This window comes from Thamnophis elegans, chromosome 17 (genome assembly GCF_009769535.1).
Source record: "Thamnophis elegans isolate rThaEle1 chromosome 17, rThaEle1.pri, whole genome shotgun sequence".
NCBI lineage: Eukaryota > Metazoa > Chordata > Lepidosauria > Squamata > Colubridae > Thamnophis > Thamnophis elegans.
The window spans coordinates 8,380,757-8,406,145 of NC_045557.1; the positions used below are offsets into that span (position 1 = coordinate 8,380,757).

General features: G+C 46.0%; 1 protein-coding gene across 1 annotated transcript; it reads left to right on the plus strand.

The window, feature by feature from the left end:
• On the plus strand, positions 1 to 25,389 carry RELA (RELA proto-oncogene, NF-kB subunit). The gene is made up of 11 exons (XM_032234035.1): positions 1 to 317; positions 10,080 to 10,121; positions 13,020 to 13,171; positions 14,108 to 14,256; positions 14,363 to 14,454; positions 15,833 to 15,967; positions 17,883 to 17,987; positions 19,393 to 19,605; positions 20,590 to 20,670; positions 22,458 to 22,532; positions 23,816 to 25,389. The coding sequence occupies exons 1-11, from the start codon at positions 263 to 265 to the stop codon at positions 24,412 to 24,414; spliced, it is 1,698 nt and encodes a 565-aa protein (XP_032089926.1). The 5' UTR covers positions 1 to 262; the 3' UTR covers positions 24,415 to 25,389.

Here is a 25,389-nt window from a genome sequence, read left to right on the forward strand (position 1 = left end):
GGCGCCGTGGTCACGTGGCCCAGGGTGTTTCCTTCGGGCTGGCTACATTGTCGCCGCGAAGCTTCCGTCGCCGCCTCGGCCGCGGCCTCCGCTCTCGCCCCTTTCCCGCCGCCGGCCGAGAGGGAGAGAGAGAAGCGGGGGCGGGAAAAGACCCCTGGCCGGCTCCCCGGAGCTTTGTGGAGGCGTCGAGCGGGGGCTCCGGGCCTTGGGAGCCGCTGCTGCGTGGCTTGTGCCAGGCCTCTGGGCCCCTCCCTGGCCCGCCATGGGAGACCCCCTGCCCCAGATGGCCTCTGCGCTGCCTGCGACCACCATGGAAGGTGAGGGGGCCTTGGCTCCTCCCCTCCCCCACTGTCCCCGCCCCCTTCCTCCCTTTGGGGCTCTGCCCCTCCCCCTTCTCCTTTGAGCCCCCCCTCCTCCCCTTGATGGTGGGGGCGTCTGCCCTCCCCCCTCAATGCCCCCCTCCCTTCCTTTGGGGTTCTGTCCCTCCCCCTTCTCCTTTGAGCCCCCCCTTTCTCCCCTTGATGGGGGGGCTCTGCCCTCCCCCCTCAATGTCACCCTCCCTTCCTTTGGGGTTCTGCCCCTTCTCCTTTGAGCCCCCCTTTCTCCCCTTGATGGGGGGGGCTCTGCCCTCGCCCCTCAATGCCCCCCTCCCTTCCTTTGGGGTTCTGCACCTGTGGGAACCCCCCCATACGTCTCCTTTGAGGCCCCGCTTTTCTCCCCTCCCTTGATTCAGACACCCCCTCAAGAAAGGAGCTGCCCTCCCCTCTCTTTCCCCTTCCCATCCCTTCCTTTGGGGTTCTGCCCCTCCCCCTTCTCCTTTGAGCCCCCCCTTTCTCCCCTTGATGGGGGGGCATCTGCCCTCCCCCCTCAATGTCACCCTCCCTTCCTTTGGGGTTCTGTCCCTCCCCCTTCTCCTTTGAGCCCCCCCTTTCTCCCCTTGATGGGGGGGCTCTGCCCTCCCCCCTCAATGTCACCCTCCCTTCCTTTGGGGTTCTGCCCCTTCTCCTTTGAGCCCCCCTTTCTCCCCTTGATGGGGGGGGCTCTGCCCTCGCCCCTCAATGCCCCCCTCCCTTCCTTTGGGGTTCTGCACCTGTGGGAACCCCCCCATACGTCTCCTTTGAGGCCCCGCTTTTCTCCCCTCCCTTGATTCAGACACCCCCTCAAGAAAGGAGCTGCCCTCCCCTCTCTTTCCCCTTCCCATCCCTTCCTTTGGGGTTCTGCCCCTCCCCCTTCTCCTTTGAGCCCCCCCCTTTCTCCCCTTGATGGGGGGGCATCTGCCCTCCCCCCTCAATGTCACCCTCCCTTCCTTTGGGGTTCTGCACCTGTGGTAACCCCCCCATACGTCTCCTTTGAGGCCCCCCTTTTCTCCCCTCCCTTGATTGGGGGGTTCAGACACCCCCTCAAGAAAGGAGCTGCCCTCCCCTCTCTTTCCCCTTCCCATCCCTTCCTTTGGGGTTCTGCCCCTCCCCCTTCTCCTTTGAGCCCCCCCTTTCTCCCCTTGATGGGGGGACGTCTGCCCTCCCCCCTCAAGGTCCCCCTCCCTTCCTTTGGGGTTCTGCACCTGTGGTAACCCCCCCATACGTCTCCTTTGAGGCCCCCCTTTTCTCCCCTCCCTTGATTGGGGGGGGGTTCAGACGCCCCCTCAAGAAAGGAGCTGCCCTCCTCTCTCTTTCCCCTTCCCATCCCTTCCTTTGGGGTTCTGCCCCTCCTGCCAGGCATCTGTGGAACCCCCCCCACGTCTCTTTGAGGCCCCCCCTTTTCTCCCCTCCCTTGATTAAGGGGATGGGAACCACACAACACCCCCCCATGCCCAGAAAGGGGCTGCAGTGGAGGGGACCCTCTTCTGCTTTTACACACACACCCCTTGATTGGGGGTATCAGATGCTACCCTCCCAAGAAAAGGGCACCTGTGGCGGCAGGGGTGGGGACCCCTTCTCCTTTTAGTCCCCCTTTTCTCTCTTGATTGGGGGTATCAGACGCCCCCACCCCAAGAAAGGGGCTGCAGTGGAGGGGACCCCCTTCTCCTTTTAGCCCCCCTTTTCTCCCCTCTCTTGATTGCGGTTATCAGACGCCCCCAAGAAAGGGGTAACTGTGATGGCAGGGGAGGGGACCCACCCCATCTCGTTTTAGCTCCCCCTTTTCCACCCTCCCTTTATGGAGGGGCATCAGATCACACATGCACACACATACACACCAAGAAAACAGTTGCCCCTTTTGCAGTCTGGGTTGATGAGGCCTTGTTAAGAGTTTCCACCACTCCGAAAGTTTAGTTGCTGGCCTCTGCTTTCATTTATTTATTTAGGGATCTCCCCCCCCCCCCAAAAAAAAACCCCAAATGGCCCCTTGTCACTTTCTCCCTGTTATCCTTTTTCTCCCCCCCACATATCCCTCCTTTTTGCTTCCCTGTTGCTGAGCGAGGGAGTTTGGCAACCGAGTCATGCTCGATTTTACAGCCCTTTTGTTGGCCACAGTTGTACTGCTGGTGTTAAGCGAATCGTGCCGGTCCTTAAGTGAATCTGGCATTCCCCCCTTCCTGTTGTTGTCAAATCGGGCTGCGGGGGCCGATCTCAGGACCCTGGGGTGCTGCAGCTGTTATAAATACAGCTGCCCAAACTTTAATCAAGAACTGTGAGAAATGCTGCGCCGGTCGTAAGTGTGAGGTCTGGGTTTTTTCAGGGTGGTCATAACTTCAAAGGGTCGCTAAACAAGCAGGTGTAATTCGAGGACTACTTGAATTCTCTAGGAAAAAAATATGCTCCCTCCATTTCAGTAGGAAATAAGTATAAGTATAATCTTTATTGTCATTGTACCTAAATACAACAAAATTGGTTATGTCCTCTCTTTTATTTTTATTGTTTTTATTTACAAGACTGGAAGAAAATGTGTTCTCAGCTTTTTGTTTGGGAGAGAAGGGGAGGTTGGGATGTAAAGAAAGACCGGGCAGGGACCCCATGAGACCATCTGGAGGGGTCTCTTGGCTCACCCTGACCTTTTCAATTGCTTCTCCCTATCCTAACCTGGCTGGGTTTCTTTATGCTTTTGAAGCATTGCAAAACTGCAAATCCCAGAATTCCTAGAAAAAATGGGGGGGGAAACAGCTAGGAATTCTGGGAATTGTCCATTCCACACCCGGCTGTTTCCTAGAAGATGGTTTTCCAATGCTCGCTTGTCTTTACTGCCTTTTTGAAAAGCAGCACGTGAAAAAAGGAAAGTTAAATAACAATATCCTAAAAAATCAGGCTTAAGTGACTCACACGCACGCATACACACACACACACAAAACAACACATGCCTCCTTGCTTAACACACTTTAGTGACTGCCTTTTAAAATGCACCAGATGTGTGGCCTTTTTCAGAAAATCACCTGGCAGTTTGCATTTTCAAAGATTCTGACTTTACGGGGGATTTGGCTATTTCCTTGTTTGAATCTCTTGGGTTTTCTCACTTTGGTGGTGGTGGAATTTAAATTGTATTTTTGTGCTGTTTGAATTGGCTTTAGGCTGCTAGCCCTTTAGAAGTGGCAAATCTCTCTGAAACAGCTGTCTGTGTATATGTGTGTGCGTATGTATGTTCCAGCATAACTCTGGAATGCCTCAAGCAATTTCAACCAAACTTGGTAGACAGATGACTTAACTCTCTGGAGAAAAATACTGTGGGGGTAAGACACCCCTAACACGCTTCGGGGGTGGTGGTGTTCTGTTAAGATACAGCCTGTTGTGCCTTAAAACGGCTTCTACCGTACTGCTGTAAAATGGCTTCTATTGTACAGTGCTCAGGGTTGCCATGGTAACTTCACAGCACTCCACAAGGCGTTTCCCTCTGCTAAGAGGGGAAATCCAACATTAGAAATTCATGGGAGGAGGGTTGGGATAAATAAATATCCGGGAAGTGCCGGGTTATCAGTTGGTGAGTTAATGAAAGCATGTGGCTGAAACATGTTTTTGTATTCCTGATTTTGTTTAGGAATTTCATTATTCCGTGAGGTCCTGTGTTCTGATTTCATATTATTTTTCCATTTATATCTTATCGATAACAGGTTGTCCTCCACTTACGACCACAATCGAGCCCAATGTTTATGTTGTTCAGTGGGACGTTTCTTAAGTGAGCTTTGACCCATTTCACAACTTTTTTTGCTCCAGTCGTTAAGTGAATCGCTGCAGGTTGAGAAGTTAGTTAACCCAGCTATTAAGTGAATCCGGGGATCGCAATGACCCTGGGCACACTGCCACCATCCGCAACTGTGAATCAGTTGCCAAACGTCTGAATTTTGATCACATGATCGGGGGGGGGAATGCTGGAAAAGTCGTAAGTGTGAAAAACGGTCATAAGTCACATTTTTTTCAGTGCTGTTGTAACTTTCACCGGTCACTATATGTGCCATTGTAAGTTAAGGGCTTACCTGTATGTGCATTCATAGTATATATGTGTACATACTCTGTGTGTGTGTATTTATGTATCTTTAGAATGTTTTTAATCTTAATGCATTCGCTGGCTGGGGAATTCTGGGAGTTGAAGTCCAGATTGCCAAGGTTGAGAAACACTGTTCTAATTGCTTTATATTGTTATTTTATGATAATAGCCCAGAACCGTTTGATAGTGAGATGGGTGGCATATAAATTTTGATACACAAATCCAAGTAGACCTCAATATACAATAGTTTTATTCAGTGACACTTCAAAGTTACAATAACACTGAAAAACCTGACTTTTCCACACTTATGGCTGCATCCCCACAATCACATGATCAAAATTAGGACTCTTGGCAATTGACTCATATTTACGACGGTCACAGCGTCCCGGGGTCCTGTGGTCCCCTTTTGCGACCTTCGGACAAATGGGGAGGCCGGATTCACTTAACTATGGTGTTGCTCACTTAACGACTGCAGTGATTCCCTTAACAGCTGTGCCGAGAAAGGTCGTAAAATGAGGCAAAAACTCCACTGTCTCACTTAGCAACAGAAATTTTGGCCTCGGTTGTGGTTGTAAATCGAGGATTACCTGTAAATAATGTATAAGTAAATCTTGTATAAATAAAGGTGTGTGTGTGATATGTTGTATTGTGTTCTGAGTCCTTTGGAGCTTGCCTGGATAAAAATATAGAAAATATATCTTTTTAAAAAAATAAGAGGAAGAAACCAAAAGAGAATTTTCTGATTTATTTATATTTTTTGGGGTGGCGATGATTATGACTTGAACAGGAAGCAGACCTGTAACGCACCTGTGCCCTTTTCTGCCACAGATAGACTGTTGCTGGCCTTGGAGGTTCTATTCCTCCTGTGATGGATGAAGGTTGTGACTTTATACTTTGTGTTAACCGATCTCAGTGATTTTTGACTTTGGCTAAAGAAGTTGGAACGTATTTGTTTAGTTCATTAAGAAGTCAATTCATCCTGAATTCTCAATGATTCTGGATACCTTAGTTAAGATATAATTTGATAAAAATCATGATTAAAATGTAATGAAAGTAATAATATAAATAATAAAGTAATAATATAAAATTACAGTAGTAAACTTGCCCTGTTTTTCTACAAATTTCTATCAGCCAGCATTCAGGATTACTTAATTCATTCTGTAACGTTGACTCTACAATTGCCAGCTCAAATCTATGTTTAATTATCATGCTGCCATAATAATAAACTTTTATTTCAACTCTCAACAATTCCGAGCTAAAATTCAATAATATCAAGGAGTTTAAATGGTATGGGGTGCATTCCTCAGACGGGAAGAGATTAAAAGGGATTTTAATTCTAGATTAAAACATGTTTTTTGTCCAAGCCCAGATAAAAGTTAAACTGGTGACTGTAATAAAAAGATATTCATCTATCCAGCTTTTCCATCAATAATAGGGTGAGGCAGGAAATAAAACAAATTGGTAACTAAGTAATATCGAAGTCACAGGTATGCAATAAATCTTTGCCTTAAAAAAAGTCCAGCAAGAATAGAACAGAATAGAATAGGGAATGGGATAGAATAGAATAGGAGAAATAGAATAGAATAGAGAATAGAATTAGGAGAAATGGAATGGAATGGAATAGAATAATGAATAACAGAATAGAGTAGAATAGAATAGAATAGAATAACAGAGTTGGAAGGGACCTTGGAGGTCTTCTAGTCCAACCCCCTGCTTAGGCAGGAAACCCTACACAACTTCAGACAAACAGAGAAAGCCACATTTTCAGAAAAACACCAGAGAGATGAAACAGGAAATATTTTTACACAGGGACCGTACCGTGCTAACTCTGTACGGTCACTAAACAAACCCCCTTTTTAATTGACTTTGAATTCTGCTCCTTCATATCCAGCAAAGTCTTTCAAGGGAGGATTTATGGTCACAGACCTCATCTGGCTTGGAGAGCTGCCAGGCCGATCTCTGCAAAACCTGGCCAGGAGTCTCGGAGAGTCATGAACCAATGAAGCAAACTAATTGTCTCCTGCAAGCTCCACTCCCCTTTCGCTCCTCTTTTATTTCCTCTGGGAGGGGCCATTCACTGACCACCTGGGGCCTTCCTCCCAAGTCGACCCCTGTTCTTTCGCTGTTCCCTTCGTCTGGCAACTCTGTGCATGCGCACACTGGGAACTGGCTCCAGCTGTTCTTCTGCCTCCCTGATGTCCGACTCCGAAGGCAGCTGATAACTGTCGGATGGCTCTGGCCCCCTCTCTGCCTCCGACACAGAGCCCTCCTCCGAGCCTTCCTCAGACTCCAGGACTGGCCCAGGTTCCTCCCCAACCCTCCTCACTATCTGAATCTGCTGCCAGATTCTAAAAGTATAAGAGGTGTGTCTGTGTCTGTGTCTGTGTGTGATTTGCAGTATGTTGTGTTTGTGGCCTGCAGGTTATTTATTTATTTATTTATTTATTTATTTATTTATTTATTTATTTATTTAGGTGAAGCAGACTGTGTTAGAAAGTCTTAGAAATGTGTAAAAAAGCCCCTTCAGGTTTGCACCAATCGTTGACTGGACCCAGTTTCTAGTCCTCAAGGCTTTGGCCTAAAGTCACGCTATTCTCCCAATCACCGCCACCAAATTTGTACTAACATTTTACAACCGCAGAGCTTGGCTGCTCTAAGAGGCTAATTGTTTGTTGTGGCGGGGTGTGAATCTGCTACCTGTGATTGCGAAATCTAAGGAATGTGGAATATATATATAGCCCAGCCAGGAGTGCCATTCAGCTCCGCAAAGTTCATTGGCTGGAACCAGTTTTCTAGTCCTCAGCGGCTTCACAGCCCAGTGGAGACAATGTCTCCTGAAACTTCAAAACTCAAAGGAGTTACGGGAATGGGCGTTGCCATTTAAAGTAGGAAGAAACATAAATTAGGATTAAAACTAGCAGTACGTGCTGCCATTTAACTAGGGTTAACATTTAAACTAGGATTAAAATTTAAACTAGGGTTAAAATTTGAACTAGGATTAACGCCAGCAGTGCATGCTGCCATTATAAACTAGGATTACATTTTAAGGTAAAATTTAGATTTAAACAAGGATTAAAATTTAAACTAGGATTAAAGGTGGCAGTGCATGCTACCATTATAAACTAGGATTAAAATTTAGGATTATATTAGGTGCATGCTGCCATTATAAACTAGGATTACATTTAAACGGATCCAAATTTAAACTAGGATTAAAACTAGCAAGGCCTGCTGCCATTATAAACCAGGATTAAAATTTAAAGTAGAATTAATATTTTAAACTAGGTTTAAAATTGTAAACTGGGATTTTTAAAAAGTGTGCATGCGGAAATTTAAACTTGGGTTAGGCCATGGGGAACCAGAAAGGATGGTGGAGTTGGGAGAAAAAGCCCATTTGTTGTTCAAAATTAAGATGTCAACAATCCCCTAGTTTGTTTTGGAAGTTGGTGACTTCAAACCAGGTTGGGGTTTCAGTTTCCAGGATTCCCAATACCTAGAGGACAAGGTCTCCATAGGTCATGACCCCTTGGGTCACTCTTTCCCCATTGCTAAAAAGAAGTAGGAAAAAACAGAAGTCGGCTTTCAAAATGATAAAAAAGGAAGAATACTGCAACAGAGATCCCATATATTTGACCTGCATTTAACACCGCTTGATTAAAAAGCGAAAAGGCCACCGATTCTCTTCCCCGATTTGCTTGCAAAGAGACCTGAAATTCCTCCGTGTTTCCTTTGCCAAAGAATGAAACTCAAAAAGAGTGGCATAGCGGAGCTGAAATTGGCTTTAATTCTGGAATCTGCATTTTGACAGAACCAAACATTTTGACAGCATCCTATTCTCATTATTTAACAAACTCACATGTTTGGATACCGCATTGGGGTGCAAAATCTAAGCAGAATATCTCCCCCCCCCATTGCAGCTCCAAATTACAGCCACCTCCTCATTCTTCTGAACCAGTACTTCTCAATCCCAAAGCTTTTAAGATGTCTGGACTTCAAGTCCCAGAATTCTCCAGTCTGCATGTTTTAAGATGGGTGGACTTCAACTCCCAGGATTCTGGGAATCCTCCAGAATTCTGGGAATCGAAGTCCACTCATCTTAAAGTTTGAGAAACCCTGATCTAAGAGAAAACCGCAGGTGATCTAGACCTCGAAATGTCTTCAGAAGTGACTAAATAAAAAGCAAACCTCAAAAGTATAATTGGAGCAGCAAAGCCTCAATTGGAGGAAGAAAAAAAACACCCCATTTTTAAAGACTTTTAAGAAGTCTGTGAACTATAGCAATAGCAGTGGACTTATATACCGCTTCATAGGCCTTTCAGCCCTCTCTAAGCGGTTTACAGAGAGTCAGCATATTGCCCCCAACAATCTGGGTCCTCATTTTACCCACCTCGGAAGGATGGAAGGCTGAGTCAACCCTGAGCCGGTGAGATTTGAACCGCTGACCTGCTGATCTAGCAGTAGCCTGCAGTGCTGCATTTAACCACTGCGCCACCTTGGCTCTTAAACTATTGGGACTATTTGGACGTGAAGTTTTCATCGTCAACTTCCTCTTTTTGGGCACAGCACAGACGTTTCTGCTTCTCTTTTCAAAATTTCCTTCTTTGGCGTCTTGGATTCGACGCTGTGTGATCTGAACAGGTGGATCCTCGACGTACGACCACCAATGAACCCAAAATGCCCATCGCTAAGCAAGGCAGAGTGCCTTGTTTGGCAACCTTTTTGCCACAGTCGTTAAGTGAATCACTGCTGTTGCTACACAGGCCATGCTGTCTTTATTTCACTGACTTCACACACATATATATATATATATATATATATATATATATATATATATATATATATATATATATATATATGAATGAAAACATCTGTGTATGTCTGTCTGTGTGTGTTCCAGCATAACTCTGGAATGACTTACTCTCTGGAAACAAATATTGGGGTGGGGTAAGACACCCCTAAAACTCCTCGGGATGTTTGTTCTGTTAAGATGCAGCCTGTTGTGCCTTAAAATGGCTTAAAAGCGCAGTGGAGTTGCCATGGTAATGACTCCACAGTACTCCACAAGGGGGCTCCCTCTGGTAAGCGGGGAAAATCCAACATTAGAAATTATGTTTGGTCTGGACATTTCCCCCCTATCAATAAATACCTGGGCAACGCCGGTTTATCGGCTTATAAATAAATATATATATACTTCAAACAGTTTATGTTTGGTTGTAAGTTGAGCCCTACTATGGAGGGCCAGAGTGAATGGATTTTATGCCCAAAAGGCAAAAAAAAAACCTGATTTTTTTTTCTGCAAACATTCTGACAAAACACCCCAATTGTTGCTATCTGTGAAAATAAATAAATAATAGAACGAACATTTGTCTTGGTAAAAGTCGTTCCTGCCTTCCATATTTAAGCCAGCTACTTTTAACCATGAGGACTAGCATTCTGATACATTTTTAAAAAAATTTCGGCACAGGGCTTGTTTCACCTCAAACTTTTTGAAATCCAGCAGAGAGATTCCCCTCTCTGGAATCATGGAAAGCTTTCATACTTAACACAAACCGTAATGGCTCGGGACTCGCAAACCCAGGAATACTGGCTTAAATTCAACCAATGATGGTTTAAACAAAGCGTGGCAAAACCAAACATGGAAACAAACACTATTTTCCCCCTTTTTCTTTCAGATATTCTTCCTTTGCTTTTCCCACCGAGCTGGAGCCTTCATGGTAAGTTCTCTTAAAAAACATCTTTCTCCAAATAATGCCTATTAGAATAGGAGTAGAGCTGGAAGGGACCTTGGAGGTCTTCTAGTCCAGCCCCCTGCTCAAGCAAGAAATCTTAGACCATTTCAGATAGGTGACTGTCCTGGCTCTTCTTAAAAACCTCCAGTGATGGAGCGCCCACGATTTCTGGTGGCAAGCCGTTCCACTGGTTAATTGTCCTCACTGTTAGGAAGTTTCCCCTTAATTCCAGGTTGCTCCTCTCCTTGATTAGTTTCCCTCTGTTGCTTCTTGTCCTGCCTTCAGGTGCTTTGGAAAATAAGTTGAGCCCCTCTTCTTTGGGGCAGCCCCTCAAATACTGGAATACTGCTATCATGTCCCCCCCTAGTCCTTTTTTTCAGACAAGCCAAACCCAATTCCTGTTCTTCATGGGTTTTAATCTCCAGGCCTTTAATCATATTAGTTATTTTTATTATATATATATATATATATATATATCAATTATATATAATTCAGCCACCAATTCAACCATTTTTCAGGCATGGTTTAATCCATCCTCTTTCCCAAAGGTGTTTTTTTTTTCAGGAGGTGACTGGCGTTTCTTGTTTTTTCTTTTCAAGGCGTTTTGCTTCTCATCCAAGAAGCTTCATCAGCTCTGACCAGACAGCTGGTCATTTGCATCCTTTTAGAGGGTTGTTGAGGCCACTCGGAGGTTTATTTGTGTCTTCTTTAAAGACCTTTTGCTTCTCCTCCAAGAAGCTTCTTCTGCTCTGACTGGATGGTGGGGAAGGGAAGGATTGATCCTCCTTGCAGACAGCTGGTCATTTGCATCCTTTTAGAGGGTCATTGAGGCAACTTGGAGGTTTATCTCTGTCCTCAGAGTCACCTGAGTGGTGGAAATGGTTCCTGTAGGTTCTTGCAATTTTTTTCCCCTCTGGAAATCCATTCCTACTTCCACCCCATTCAAAGGGTGTCCATCCCAAATTATATAGCTAAAGGTCTGTGGACATTCTCCATCATCCAAGGTCCCAAAGGTGCTTTTTTCAAGAGGCCACTGGACTTTCTTGGTTTTTTTCCCCTTTTGAATACGTTTCTCTTCTCATCCAAGAATCTTCTTCAGCTCTGAAGCTTCTTCAGCTCCTTCCCTTCCCCACGATCCAGTCAGAGCTGAAAAAGCTTCTTGGATGAGAAGAGAAACGTATTCAAAAGGGGGGCGGGGAAACAAGAAAAGCACCCTTGGGACAACCATGACCTGGATGGCTGAGAATTTCTATAGACTTTTAGCTACACAATTTGGGATGGACACCTTTGGAACGGTGTGGGAGTAGGAATGGATTCCCAGAGGGAAAAAATGCAGACTACAGGAACCATTTGCACCACTCAGGTGACCCTGAGGACAGAGATAAACCTCCAAGTGGCCTCAACGACCCTCTTAAAAGGATGCAAATGACCAGCTGTCTGCAAGGATGATCAATCCTTCCCTTCCCCACCATCCAGCCAGAGCAGAAGAAGCTTCTTGGAGGAGAAGCGAAACATCTTCACAAGAAAAAATGAAGTCCAATTGCCCTCCTGAAAAAAAGCCCCCTTGAGACAACCAGGACCTTGGATGACGGAGAATCTCTACATATCCAATATTTGGATTCTAAAGCTCCGGAGACGAAGGTCTCCCATCCAATGTGGGGGAAATCTCCCTGCCAGGAAATGTGTTTTTTTTTTCCCGCCTCTCTCATTCATGGCCGTAGATCCAGCAGGTTTTGGGGATTTCCCTTTGTCAAGATTGCTTTTGAGTGGTTTTCTTTCTTTTTTTAAAAATCTCCGCCGGCTGATTCAATACTTCCTTTTTTCCCCCTCCTCCTTTGGCTTCCAAACAATGAAAACAAAACAGAGAGCTTCACAGCACGGGGCAGCCTGAACCTTGAGCTGGTGATTTAATGACCAGTTATTCAAGAAAGAGAGGCGAAAATTCCCATATTGCTCAAAGTTAGGATTTAGGAAATCCCCAGTTGTTGTTTTTTCAAGCAGAGGCCTGGCCTGTTAAGAAAGTTGTGTCGTTGTGTATCATCCGGAGGTGGACACTTGGGCGAAGCCTCTTGACAAAAACTGAATGCCTTTTTTTTTTAAATCTCTGGGGGGAAGTTTGTTCCTTTATTTTTTTCTCTCTCTCATTTAGTTTCATTTTTTAGTTGAGTTTATTGTCATCGCACATCGTACAACGAAATGAAATCCCCCTCCCTCTCCAAATTGGATCTACCTCCTGCTGTACATGGGGGAAATCGAATACAGTGGGCTTCAAATCGATCAATCTGATGGGGGGGTATATAATGCCATGCTCAAAATACAGTGCAAATTAGACCTTGACTTCATGGCCACAATCAGAACAGGGCATTTCTGTTGCTGGAGTAAGACGGTTGAGAGGGTCCTTACTGGATTTTACAACCTTTTTTGCCCATGGTTGCTAAGTGAATCACTGTATAGTTATTAAGCGATTCAGACAGTGTGTTGGCCTGGGAAAGGGGTTGTCTTCTACAGTATTAATACTTCATTTGCTCTTTCCTTCCTTTCCTCCTTCCTTCCTTCCTTTCTCTCCTTCCCTTCCTTCCCTCCCTCCCTTTCTTCCTTCTCATTCTTTCCTTGCTTCCTTGTTTCTTTTCCCTGCGTCTTTTTCTCTTTTCCTATCTTCATTCTTTCTCTTTTCCTTGCTTCTTTCTCTTTCCTTCCTTCCTCCTCTCTCCCTTTCCCCCTACTTTCTCAATTCTTTCCCTTTCCATTTATCTCTTTTCTTTCCTTCTCCCTCCCTCCCTTCCTTGTATCTCTGTTTCTGTCCCTCCCGTCCCTCCTGGGCTCCCTTTCCTTCTCCCTTCTCCTTTCCCTATCCTCCTTCCCTTCCTCCTTCCCGCCCTCAAGAACCCACCCCCAGCAGCAATCCCATGGTGGAAATAATCGAGCAGCCCAAACAGCGGGGGATGCGCTTCCGTTACCAGTGCGAGGGCCGCCTGGCCGGCTCCATCCCGGGGGAACGCAGCACCGACACCACCAAGACCCACCCCACCATCAAGGTCAGCCTTCCCGGCTCCTCCCCCTCCCCTGCCCAGAAAGACTCCATTTCCCAGAAGCCTTTGCACCAGGTTGCTTTCAAAATCCAGGTCCCTTTTCATCCCATCCGGGCCAAAGGAAAACCTGGTGTGATGTCACAGCACGTCCAGCCACGAAGAAAGGGATGAGGGACACTTCCTGGGCAGCCTCCCTGGGTGGAAAACTTACATCTGTACACGCTCGCGCTGGCGGGCAGCCATTTTGCGAATGCGCCCCCATGAAATCAAACCTTTCTTTCCCCAGAGAGGTGGTGTGGCCCGCCAGCGGAGCTAGTGGCAGATTCAGACAGTGAGGAGGTTGGGGAGGAACCTGGGCAAGTCCTGGAGTCTGGGGAAGGCTCTGAGGCGGGCTCTGTGTCGGAGGCAAAGAGGGGGCTGACAGTTATACGCTGAGTCGGAGATCAGTGGGGCAGAAGAACAGCTGGAGCCTCTTCCCAGTGTGCGCATGCGCAGAGCTGCCAGACGGGAACAGCGAAAGAACAGGGGTCGACTTGGGAGTAAAGGCACAGGTGGACAATGAATGGCCCCTCCCAGAGGAAATAAAAGAGGAGCAAAGGGGGGGTGGAGTTTGCAGGAGACCATTAGTTCAATTCATTACGGTGAAGATCTGTTCTTGACTACTTGCCAAGTAATTGCTGCTACAGCGTGGCGTTTAAAAGATATCAGCCTGGCAGCTCTCCCAGCCTGATTAAGGTCTGCAGTTGTGAAATCTCATGAAAGACTGTGAGCCGGAACTATGCTGGAGAGGAATACTCTCTAACCTAAATAAAAGAGGTTTTATCAGGACGAGGAGTTGGCTTCACACTCTTGGGAAGCCTAGGTTGTAACAGGAGGAGATGCAACCTTGAGACACGTTTTGCTGGCCCGTGTCCAACTCTTTCCCTCTTTTGCCCCCCTCAGATTCACAACTACCAGGGTCCGGGGAAGGTCCGCATCTCCCTGGTGACCAAAGAAGCCCCCCATCGGCCTCACCCCCACGACCTGGTGGGCAAGGACTGCAAAGAAGGCTACTACGAAGCCGAATTGTCTCCAGAGCGCTCCATTCACAGGTGAGTCCCAGGAGATGGAATTGGGAGGTAGAAATCGGAAAAACATCACCTCTTGGCCTCTTTTTTCCTTCCCGAGTGGGATATTCACGCCTGCCTTTGTCCCCAGCTTCCAGAACCTGGGAATCCAGTGCGTGCGGAAACGGGATCTGGAAAAGGCCGTGGCCAAGCGGATCGAAACCGGGAACAACCCGTACAACGGTAAGGAAGGCTGAGCGTGTGTTTGTGTGTGTGTGTAATTGCCGTAAAAATGTGGGAAATTGCTTTGCAGCAATCTTGGCTCACGGTAATTTTTTTTTTCTTGAAATGAAGTGTCCCCCCCCCCTCCCTTTACATCATAGTTCATTTTACATCATATTTTCATTTTGCATTTCAGTCTTATTTTCTTTCCATATTTTCCAGCTTAACTTTAATTTCTTAATGTATAAACAAGATCCTTATTTGCCTCTCCAAGTTAATCAGATTTAACGTACCATTTCCCTCTCTTATTCTGTTTTACTCTCAATCACATATCTCCTCAAATTTAATTTTATATAGTAAACATTTCACTTAGTGAATTATCCACCATTAATAGTATTAATCTAATTTCCCTCCCATCATATTGGCTATATACCGTTGGCTATATTTACTGAATTTCATTCTATTCCACTAGTAAATCCTTTTCCTTCTTTCCTTCTTTCAACCATTTTCTCTTAGTCTGCTGCTGTCGTTTTCAAGTAATTCAGCAAGTAATTTCTTTCATAAATCACAAATAAAAGGTTAAGTTAGAATTATGAACTAGAATTTCACTACAATTAGATGTCTTCTTTTTTTAAACGCTGCATAGTTTTCATTCTGCTTGAAAACATTGGACATTGTTTCATATCAATAGTTTTCTGAGCTTTCTATCTCAAGGTGCAATTATTATTATAAACTCAGCTTCCCTGTACGCTACTTTTCACAATTTGGATTATGAAAAAGATGTCACGCTTCTATTTGCTCCTTCCAAATGTTTCAACCATGTAATCCTAATCGTGCTTTAGCATCGTCATATTTTTGTTCATTTAATAGCTTCATTTCTTGAGCAGTTTCGCCTGTGTAAGGGGGGCGAATAGCCTGCTTCTCACCGTAATGACGAACATACAATACAATAGAATAACAGAGTTGGAAGGGACCTTGGAGGTCTTCTAGTCCAACCCCATGCCTAGGCAGGAAACTCTACACCACTTCAGACAAATGGCTAGCCCACATCTTCTTAAAGACTTCCAGTGTTGGAGCATTCACAACTTCTGGAGGCAACTTCTGTTCCACTGATTAATTGTTCTCACTGTCAGGAAATTTCTCCTCAGTTCTAAGTTGCTTTTCTCCTTGATTAGTTTCCACCCATTGCTTCTTGTCCTGCCTTCAGGTGCCTTGGAGAATAGTTTGACTCCCTACTCAACATCTTGCCGCTTCTCATTTTGTCCCCTTGCTATTTTTTTTTCCAGCTATCTGTGCCACATGAGTTTCCTGCGATTTTTCATCTGCGCAATGATTTCTACGTATTTTATCCTCCTCCAGTTCTTGACGTTTTCATTCCTTTTTTCTCTTCCTCCCGCAGTACCGATGGAGGCGCTCAAAGGAGATTACGACCTGAATGCGGTTCGACTCTGTTTCCAGGTCTGGATCCGGGATACGAACACGGGGCACTTGATTCAGCTGCCCCTGGTGTTCTCCCAACCGATCTACGACAATCGTGAGTGATGGCCAGAAGTCTTGGTTTAGAGTAGGGGTGTCAAACTCGAGGCCCGCAGGCTGGATCCATGTTTCGGGCACGTTTACCGTTTCCCCCCCTGAAAATAAGACCCTGACTTATATTTTTTGAACGCCAAAATAAGTGTTTGGCCTTATTGTCGGGGAGGACGCATTATTTTGGGGCTCTTGGAGCAAGACAGAACTCCTCTTGCCGTCTTACTTGATTTCCACCTCTTGTCTCTCTAACCCTAACCAGAGGAAATGTCGGGGACCGGCTGCACGTGCATTAAAATGTTTTTGGGGAGGGCTTGTTTTAGCGCATGGGCTCAAAAAGTCCAATTGGGGTTATTATCGGGACTGGCTCGCGGTGCCTCTGCCAGCGGAAACGGAGCTCGGCAGGGCTAGCAAAGGACTAGCCAGGACTAGGAAAAGGAATTAAAAGCAAAACAAAAGGAGAAATGTTTTCCCTTTTTCGCATTTGAGCATGCAGGAAGAGACAGGAAAGGAGCAAGGGAAAGAGGGAAGACAAAGGAAAAGATGGGAAGAGAGCAAGGAAGGAAAAAGAAGGAAAGAGGGGAAGGAAGAAGAAAGGGGAAGGAAGAGGGAAGGAAAACAGGAGAGAAGGGAAGGAAGGAAAAAGAGAAAGAAGGAAAAGTCAAAAAGAAAGGGAAATGGAGGGAGGGATTGGAAAGAATGATAGGAGACAGAGGAAGGAAGGAAAAAGAAAGGGAAATGGAGGGAGGGACAGAGGACAGAAAGATAGACAAAGGAAGGAAGGAGATAGAGAAAGAAGTAAAGGAAGAGAAATGGAGGAAGAGATAGAGGAAAAAAGATAGACGAAGGAAGAAAGGAGAAAGAAGTAAAGAATGGGAAATGGAGGAAGGGATAGAGGAAAGAAAGATAGATGAAGGAAGGAAGGAGAAAGAAGTAAAGAATGGGAAATGGAGGAAGGGACAGAGAAAAGAAAGATAGACGAAGATAGACAAAGGAAGAAAGGAGAAAAGTAAAAAAGGAAGGGAAATGGAGGGAGGGACAGAGGAAAGAAAGATAGACGAAGATAGACAAAGGAAGGAAGGAGAAAGAAGTAAAAAGGGAAGGGAAATGGAGGGAGGGACAGAGGAAAGTTAGACAAAGGAAGGAGAAAGAAAAAAGTACAAAAGAAAGGGAAATGGAGGAAGGGACAGAGGAAAGAAAGATAGACGAAGGAAGGAAGGAGAAAGAGAAGTAAAGGGAAATGGAGGAAGAGACAGAGGAATGAAAGATAGATGAAGGAAGGAAGGAGGAAAAAGTAAAAAAGTAAGGGAAATGGAGGGAGGGACAGAGGAAAGAAAGATAGACGAAGGAAGGAAGGAGAAAGAGAAGGGAAATGGAGGAAGAGACAGAGGAATGAAAGATAGATGAAGGAAGGAAGGAGGAAAAAGTAAAAAAGTAAGGGAAATGGAGGGAGGGACAGAGGAAAGAAAGATAGACGAAGGAAGGAGAAAGAGAAAGAAGTACAAAAGGAAGAGAAATGATAGGAAGCGACAGAGGAAAGATAGGAGACAGAAACTGGAAGGAAGGAAGATTAGAAGGAGAGGGAGGGTCTCAGGGAAGTCCTGCCTTAGCACTTGGCCACCACAGGTGCCCCTGACATGCCCATCCTGGCCACACCCCCAGACCCATCACGCCCCCCCCAGACCCCGCTGGGGTCAAACCCAACCCTGACGCAGCCCTCAATGAAATCAAGTTTGACACCCCTGGTTTAGAGGAATAGATTGAGTTACTGATCCAATAGCGGATTGTAAGAGTGAGGACCAGGCGTAACTCCCATTTTTCAGTGCCATTGTGTCTCTTCGAACCACCGCCGAATAAACGGTCGTAAGTCAAGAATGACCCATCCTGAGTTTTGTCTTGTTTCTCCTTCCACCGTTCTGTAGGTGCGCCCAATACAGCCGAGCTGAAAATTTGCCGCGTCAACCGCAATTCAGGGACCTGCCTGGGGGGAGATGAAATCTTCCTCCTCTGTGACAAAGTGCAGAAAGGTAGGGCCTTTCCCCCCCCCCCCCAAACACCCCTGGGAAATTTTTAAATTTTCCCCGATCCTAAAGGGCTTTTTTTCCAAAAGCAACTGGACTTTTGTTTCTTCTTGAAGAGGTTTCGCTTCTCATCCAAGAAGCTGCTTCAGTTCTGACTGAAGGGTGAAGGACGATGTCAGCGCTCCAAATATCATCCAGAATTAAATCAGAGTCCAAGGCAATAGCTTTCATCAAAGTTCCAATTCAATAAGAGAGACATGTTGGTACAAACTCTGGAAGCCCGGATCTGAAAGCTTCCTGGGGTTTCCCCCCAGTTGAAAGTTCAAAACCTTTCTCCCCACACCCACAAGTCCATCACATGGTCCAATGTTCCTCTGCCACGCTGGTATTTCCATCCATCTAGTTCCGGTCAGGTGCGGAGGCAAAAGATGACCTTAGGTTTCTGGAAAAGAATGTTTTATTATGACGACAACACATTCTGCTCCTTACTATTCCCCACTAATGAAACAGCATAGAAAAAATAATAGGCCAAAGACGGCCGGCCTGACAGACGGAAGGATTGATATTCCTTGCAGACAGATGGTCCTTTACGTCCTTTTAGAGAGTCGTTGAGGCCACTTGGAGGTTTATCTGTGCCCTGAGTACTGCAAATGAGCATGGAATCTTCTTGGAACTGCTGTGAAAGGACCGTGTTTGTAAACCCACTAAAACGCCTTTCAGCATTTCCAAGGAGTTTCCACGCTCGTTTGCACTCTTCTGGTGACTCTGAGGGCACAAATAAGCCTCCAAGTGGCCTCAACAATTGTCAGAGGGAGTACCAACAAGCAGATGACTGCAAGGAACCTAAATCTTTCTGTCCTCCACCGTTCAGTCAGATCCGATTCTTGGACGAGAAGCGAAACATCTTCAAGTAAAAACAAAGAAAGCCCAGTTGCCTTTGGAAAAAGGACTTCTGGGATTTCCAGAATGTTAGTTTTATCTACTAGCTGGTGAAATCGGGCTTGATAAGTTGACACTTAAAGCTTGAAAATTAATGTAGAATGTGTAACTCCTTAGCATCAGAGCGTGTTCGTATAAGTCAATAGGCAGTTTGAACAGAGTTCTTTTCAGGTGGGGAGGGGAAGTAGAATGTCTAATTCCTTAGCATCAGAACATGTTCGTATAAGGCAACTGGCAGTTGAAACAGAGTTCTTTTCAGGTGGGGAGGGGGAGTAGAATGTCTAATTCCTTAGCATCAGAACATGTTTGTATAAGGCAACTGGCAGTTAGAACAGAGTTCTTTTCAGGTGGGAAGGGGAAGTAGAATGTCTAACTCTTAGCATGTGTGTTAATATAATACTGTATAACGAATACTAATGATCTGATGGTCCTTCCTTTGATGGCTTCCCCAACATCTCTGCTTCTGTTCCAGAGGACATCGAAGTCCGCTTTTTCAAGGATTCCTGGGAAGCAAAAGGGTCCTTCTCGCAGGCCGATGTACACCGCCAGGTGGCCATTGTCTTCAAGACGCCACCCTACGCGGATCAGACAATCCGTGAACCCGTGACGGTTCAGATGCAGCTGCACCGCCCCTCCGACAAAGAAGTCAGTGGCTCCATGGAATTCCGTTACCTCCCGGATGAAGGTATCCATTTAATGTTAAAATTGCGGTCGGGGAAATCGGAGAAATCTCAATCTTTAGTCGGGGTGGGTGGTTGGGAAACATTATACCAATATTACAGGAGAAGTGCGTAAATTGGGCTCACTATTCAGGGCTTTATTTTGGCATATTCTTGGCATATTGACGAGCACGTATGGGTGCAACTGCTGATCCTTTGAGCAGGATAATAATGGGAAATCTTTTCTGTCCATAAAAAATAAATTGGGCCTAGTAATTATGACACCAGGTGGGAAACCAGAGGCTGTGAATTCTAGTTCCATCTTCGGCATGAAAGTCAGCTCTGTCCCTTTGGGCCAATCACCAGGAGACTGTGAGTTCTAGTCCCATTTTAGCCATGAGAGCTGAGGGAAGTCACTTTTGGCCAATCACCAGGAAACTGTGAGTTCTAGTCCCCTCTTAGGCATGAAAACTGGCTGGGTGACTTTGGGCCAATCATCAGGAAACGGTGAGTTCTAGTCCTGCCTTCGGTCTGAAAGCCAGCTGAGTGATTTAGGGCCAATCACCAGGAGATAGTGAGTTCTAGTTCCATCTTTGACATGAAAGTTGTGGATATGTCACTTTGGGCCAGTCACCAGGAGACGGTGAGTTCTAGTCCTGCCCTACCCATGAAAGCCAGATTGTTGGCTTGGGGCCAGTCACCAGGAGATGGTGAGTTCTAGTCCTGCCTTAAGTCTGAAAAGCCAGCTGAGTGATTTAGGGCCAATCACCAGGAGATAGTGAGTTCTAGTCCTACCTTTGGCATGGAAGCCAGCTGGGTGACCTTGGGCCAGCTAGTCTGAGTCCAACCCACCTCACAGGATTGTTATTGCAGGGAGAAAAGGAGGCAGAAGGAATATTGGATCCTTTTTAAGTCAGTTATAAAAATAATAAAAGACATGATTTATTAAAAAATTGCCTATCTTATCTATCTCCATTGACTTTCCCCCCTCTTCTTCCTCTCTTTGCCAGGCGATTTCCATCGAATCGAGGAGAAGCGCAAACGAACCCTGGGCACTTTTAAAACCTTCGTACAGAAAACACCTTTTGCAGGTAAAAAAGGTGGCAAACTTTAAAAAAACAATGGGGGAGAGAGGGGGGGGGGCTAACCCCGTTTGAAAGAGCTAAACTGGGAAGTGGGGAAGAGTCCCCTTTCATTTAGTTGCGGCTGGGCAAAGTGAGCAGGGCATCCCTCAGGGGCTTTGGACTACAATGCCCATCAACTCAGGCCTAGTCTAGTATGTCTGGCAAATAAAGTCACATTAAAATGGATGGGATGCAGTGGCTAAGACGCTGAGCTTGTCAATCAGAAAGGTCGGCGGTTCGAATCCCTAGCGCCGCGTAACAGGAGTGAGCTCCCGTTCCTTGTCCCAGCTTCTGCCAACATAGCAGTTCGAAAGCAGGTAAAAAATGCAAGTAGAAAAATAGGGACCACCTTTGGTGGGAAGAGGGCAGCGTTCAGTGCGCCTTTGGCATTGAGTCATGCCAGCCACAGGACCCCGGAGACGTCTTTGGACAGCGCTGGCTCTTCAGCTTTGAAACGGACATGAGCAGCACCCCCTAGAGTCAGGAGCAACTAACGCATATGTGCAAGGGGAACCTTTACCTTTACCTAAAATTGATGGGACTTTGAGGAAACCGGTTTGTTTCAGGAGTAATGTGGTCAAAAGGCATTTGGTTAAAATAAAGATTTTTGAACAGGGCGACTGACTGTAAGACTTTTGGACTTCAACTCCCAGAATTCCCCAGCCTGCTGAGTGATTTAGGGCCAATCATCGGGGGGGCATGCTGGTGCTGGCTAGGGAATTCTGGGATTTGAAGTCCACGAATCTATACGGTGGCCAAACCTGGACACCCCTGATTTAGAAACGGAGCTAAAAGGAAACAGAAAAATGGAAGCCTTGAAGAATTCCAGATGTTTGTACTTTCAGCCCAAAGAAAAACCAGAAGTCTAGAGGACCTCCAAGGTCCCTTTCAACTCTATTGTTAATGTTATGTAATAATGGAATGAAATGGAATAGAATAGAATAATAACAGAGTTGGAAGGGATCTTGGAGGTCTTCTTCATCACTTCAGACTAAATGGCTATCCAACCTCTTCTTAAAGGCTTCCAGCGTTGGGGCATTCACAACCTCTGGAGGCAAATTCTGTTCCACTGATTAATTGTTCTCACTGTCAGGAAATTTCTCCTCAGTTCTAAGTTGCTTCTCTCCTTGATTAGTTTCCACCCATTGCTTCTTGTTCTACCCTCAGGTGCCTTGAAGAATAGCTTGACTCCCTCTTCTTTTGGGCAGCCCCTGAGATATTGGAAGACTGCTATCATGTCTCCCTTGGTCCTTCTTTTCATTAAACTAGACCTACCCAGTTCCTGCAACCGTTCTTCACATGTTTTAATTTCCAGTTCCCTAATCATGTTTGTTGCTCTTCTCTGCACTCTTTCGAGAGTCTCCACATCTTTTTTATGTTCTGTTATGTTTATGTTGTTATGTTATTTCTATTCAAAAGAATAGTGGTTTAAAAAAAGCGCTCCCATTTTTCTTCAAAACAACCATGCTCTTTGAAATAACAGTCTTTTTAAAAAGTGGGCATTTCTGAAGCTGACATTCAGGGTTACCTTTTCAGCACTCCTCCATTAGATAATTAGGAAAGGAAAACCACGAGACTCCATTGATAGAAATCAAGTGTACTTTTACTAATTATAAATGATCAGAAGCGTAGCAAAGCGAAGGCTGATTATTTAGGCGTGAAAGCAAATGATATATAGAATAACCCATTCCCCACCCCTTGGCATCCCAGTTACAGTCCAATCATAATTCTATGTTGTTTACTTTCCTCAACAGTAGGGACCACGGAAGCACAATCTCCACGCCGCATGGCCGTACCAAAACACGGAGCACCCCGGCCTACCACCAGCAGTAAGTCCTTCCTCATTCCCAAATATTTTTGGACACTGCCAAGAGTGGAGAGGATTGGGAAGAGTTTTTTTACACCTGCATTTGGGGTTGAAGTAATGCAAGTAATGCAACAGGGACGGCGATGGCTCAGGGGCTAAGATGCTGAGCAGGTTGATCAGAAAGGTCAGCGGTTCGAATCCCTAGTGCCGCGTAACGGAGTGAGCCCCCGTGATTTGTCCCAGCTTCTGCCAACCTAGCAATTCGAAAGCAGGTAAAAAATGCAAGTAGAAAAATAGGGACCACCTTTGGTGGGAAGGGAACAGCGTTCCGTGTGCCTTCGGCGTTGAGTCATGCCGGCCACATGACCACGGAGACGTCTTCAGACAGCGCTGGCTGTTCGGCTTTGAAAGAGAGATGAGCACCGCCCCCTAGAGTTGGGAACGACTAGCACAGATGTGCGAGGGGAACCTTTACCTTTAATGCAACTGTACAGGAGAATATTCATAGCTCAAGGGTTGAAACTGTGGGTCCCTTGGTGCTCTCTGAGCTTGGTGGTTTTCATGACCCATCTAGGTTACAGCATCATTTATTTTTATTTATTTAGGAAATTTATATGAGTGCAGGAAAGGGCAAACCCCACTCCCTTTTAGCAGTGAGAACAATTAACCAGTGGAACAGCTTTGCTTCCAGAAGATGTAAATGCTCCATCTCTGGAGGTTTTAAGAAGAAATTGGACAGCCATTTGTCTAAAAAGCTACAGTCTCTCTTGTTTGAGCAGGGGGTTGGACTAGAAGACCTTCCAATTTGGTTCTTCTGTATTCTCTATCTCTCTTTTATTTCTCTCTCTTTCTCTCCCCACTTTGTTCCAGTTCTCTTTTTCTGTTGGGTGAGGAAAGGCATAAACGGGCCTCGTTTCCTAGATTGGTTCTTTTCTCTGCTTTAGGCACACTGAGCAAGATTCAGCCATCGCCCATGTAGGATCTTGGTAAAGATTTAAAGAGCTGATCAGCTGCTATGATGATGTAATGCTGGGAATGAGTCAGCAAGGTTTTGGGGCTGATACCACTTTAAGAGTCTGTAATAAAAAGAGGCCCTGCTGGGGTGTCTTTCTCCCTTCTTCTGTGCTGTAATTGCTGTTTGTTTGAGGTCCGACTAAAGTATGTGTATGTATATATTCCTTGAAGGTAAAACCACTAGTTTTACCCACAAAACTAACTAGTCTTAAATTTTAGGGAAAACCTCTTTGCTTCTCATTCCCTTTGGCCATGTCCCTTTATTAAGCCATGTTTTGATTTTCCCTCCAGCCGTGCCAGGGTTTTTGGGAGCATCCAGCCACTCGCCCATGCGCCCAATTCAGAAGCCGCAAGTCATGGCTCAGCCTTCTGCCGGCTTCTTCGTTGGCTCCAGCCACCCCACCCCGCTGCCTCCCATGGCCACTGCCGCTGCCTCCAACTTCAGCACTGTGAACATGGAGGATCTGTCGTGCCTGGGCGTCTCCTCACAGGCCCCAACTTCCTCCATGGACACCGAAAACAGCATCGCCGATGCCTTCCTGCAACTCCACTTTGAAGGCGGGGATCCCTTGGTGGGCCTTTTGGAAGACACCACCTACAACAGCCTGGATAGCATCAACACCACCGAGTTCCGGCAGCTGCTCAACGAAGGCCCGGGCCCCGCGCCGCTGCCAGGGGACACCCAGGGGACTCTGATGACCTACCCGGAATCCATCACTCGCTTGGTCAGCCAGCGGAGGGCGGGAGGGGAGTCCGGCGGCAATGGGGACGGTGGGGGGACCGCCCATTCGACCAACAACAGCTTCCTCAACGGCCTTTTGGGGACCTTTACCGAGGACAGCTTTTCGTCCATGGGTGACCTGGATTTGAACTCGCTTCTCAACTCGTAAAAGGATTCCGGGCGGTCCGTTGGTCCGAGACTCGCGGCTCGCTCTTCAGGCCTATGCGTGCTTCCAGCTATATTTGGGGAACGTGGTGGGGTGGGCCAGACTTCAAAACAGGGGTGAGGGGTGGGCTTGGCTACTGCAAATTGGAGGGGACGTTTCATGCCCCCCCCAAGAAAAACCACATGCTGCCTCTTCAGGGAGCTGACAGTATGAACATAAGGGAGTGTGACATGCCTTTGTGTGTTTTTCCCCCTTCCAATTTAGCAGAGGCTTTGCTATCAAAATGCATTTCTCCATTTTTTTTAAAGCCTCAGATTTCCCAGAGTTCCATTTTTCAATACTGTTAAGTTTAGAAACTTAAACCTTTTCCCTACTCAGGTGGCCCAAGTTGCCCCACTTTAAAAAAAAAAAAGAATTGCAGGATTTCCTTGCCTTTAATAAGGCGGCCATCAGCTACAGGTAGACCTTGATTTACGACAGCTCACTTAGTGACCAAAGTTACAACAGCACTAAAAAAAAGTGACAGGATGTTTTTCCCCCCACCTTTACAATAGTTGTGACAGGGTCACATGACTAAAATTCAGACGCTTGCCAACTGACTTGTCTTTACGACGGTGCCAGGGTCACACGATCCCCTTTTGCAACCTTCTGACCAGTGACGTCAAGAGACAGATTGATTTAACAACTGTGTTACTATCTTAAAACAACTGCAGGGATTCACTCAAAACAGCTGTCGCCAGAAAGGCCGTAAAAATGAACGTCCGTTTCACTTAACAACAGAAGTTTGGGGCTCAATTGTGGTCATAACTCAAGAATTACCAATATCGGACTGAAGAAATGCCCGTTGACGTTTCTGGCAAGGCCCAAACTTTTTATCCAAGTGCCTTTTGTATAAACTTGTGCCTTATTAAATGCGGTCACAGCTTTTCTGACTTGCCAGGTTTAAAATGCTGGAATCTTCTCCCCCCCCTCCCCCCC

What these genes read in the sequence shown, in the direction of transcription:
- RELA (XM_032234035.1), top strand. Translation starts at nt 263, where the DNA reads ATGGGAGACCCCCTGCCCCAGATGGCCTCTGCGCTGCCTGCGACCACC. An exon ending in CCGTTACCTCCCGGATGAAG is followed by an intron (nt 19,606 to 20,589) that starts GTATCCATTTAA and finishes TCTCTTTGCCAG; the next exon opens with GCGATTTCCATCGAATCGAG. An exon ending in ACCCCGGCCTACCACCAGCA is followed by an intron (nt 22,533 to 23,815) that starts GTAAGTCCTTCC and finishes TTTTCCCTCCAG; the next exon opens with CCGTGCCAGGGTTTTTGGGA.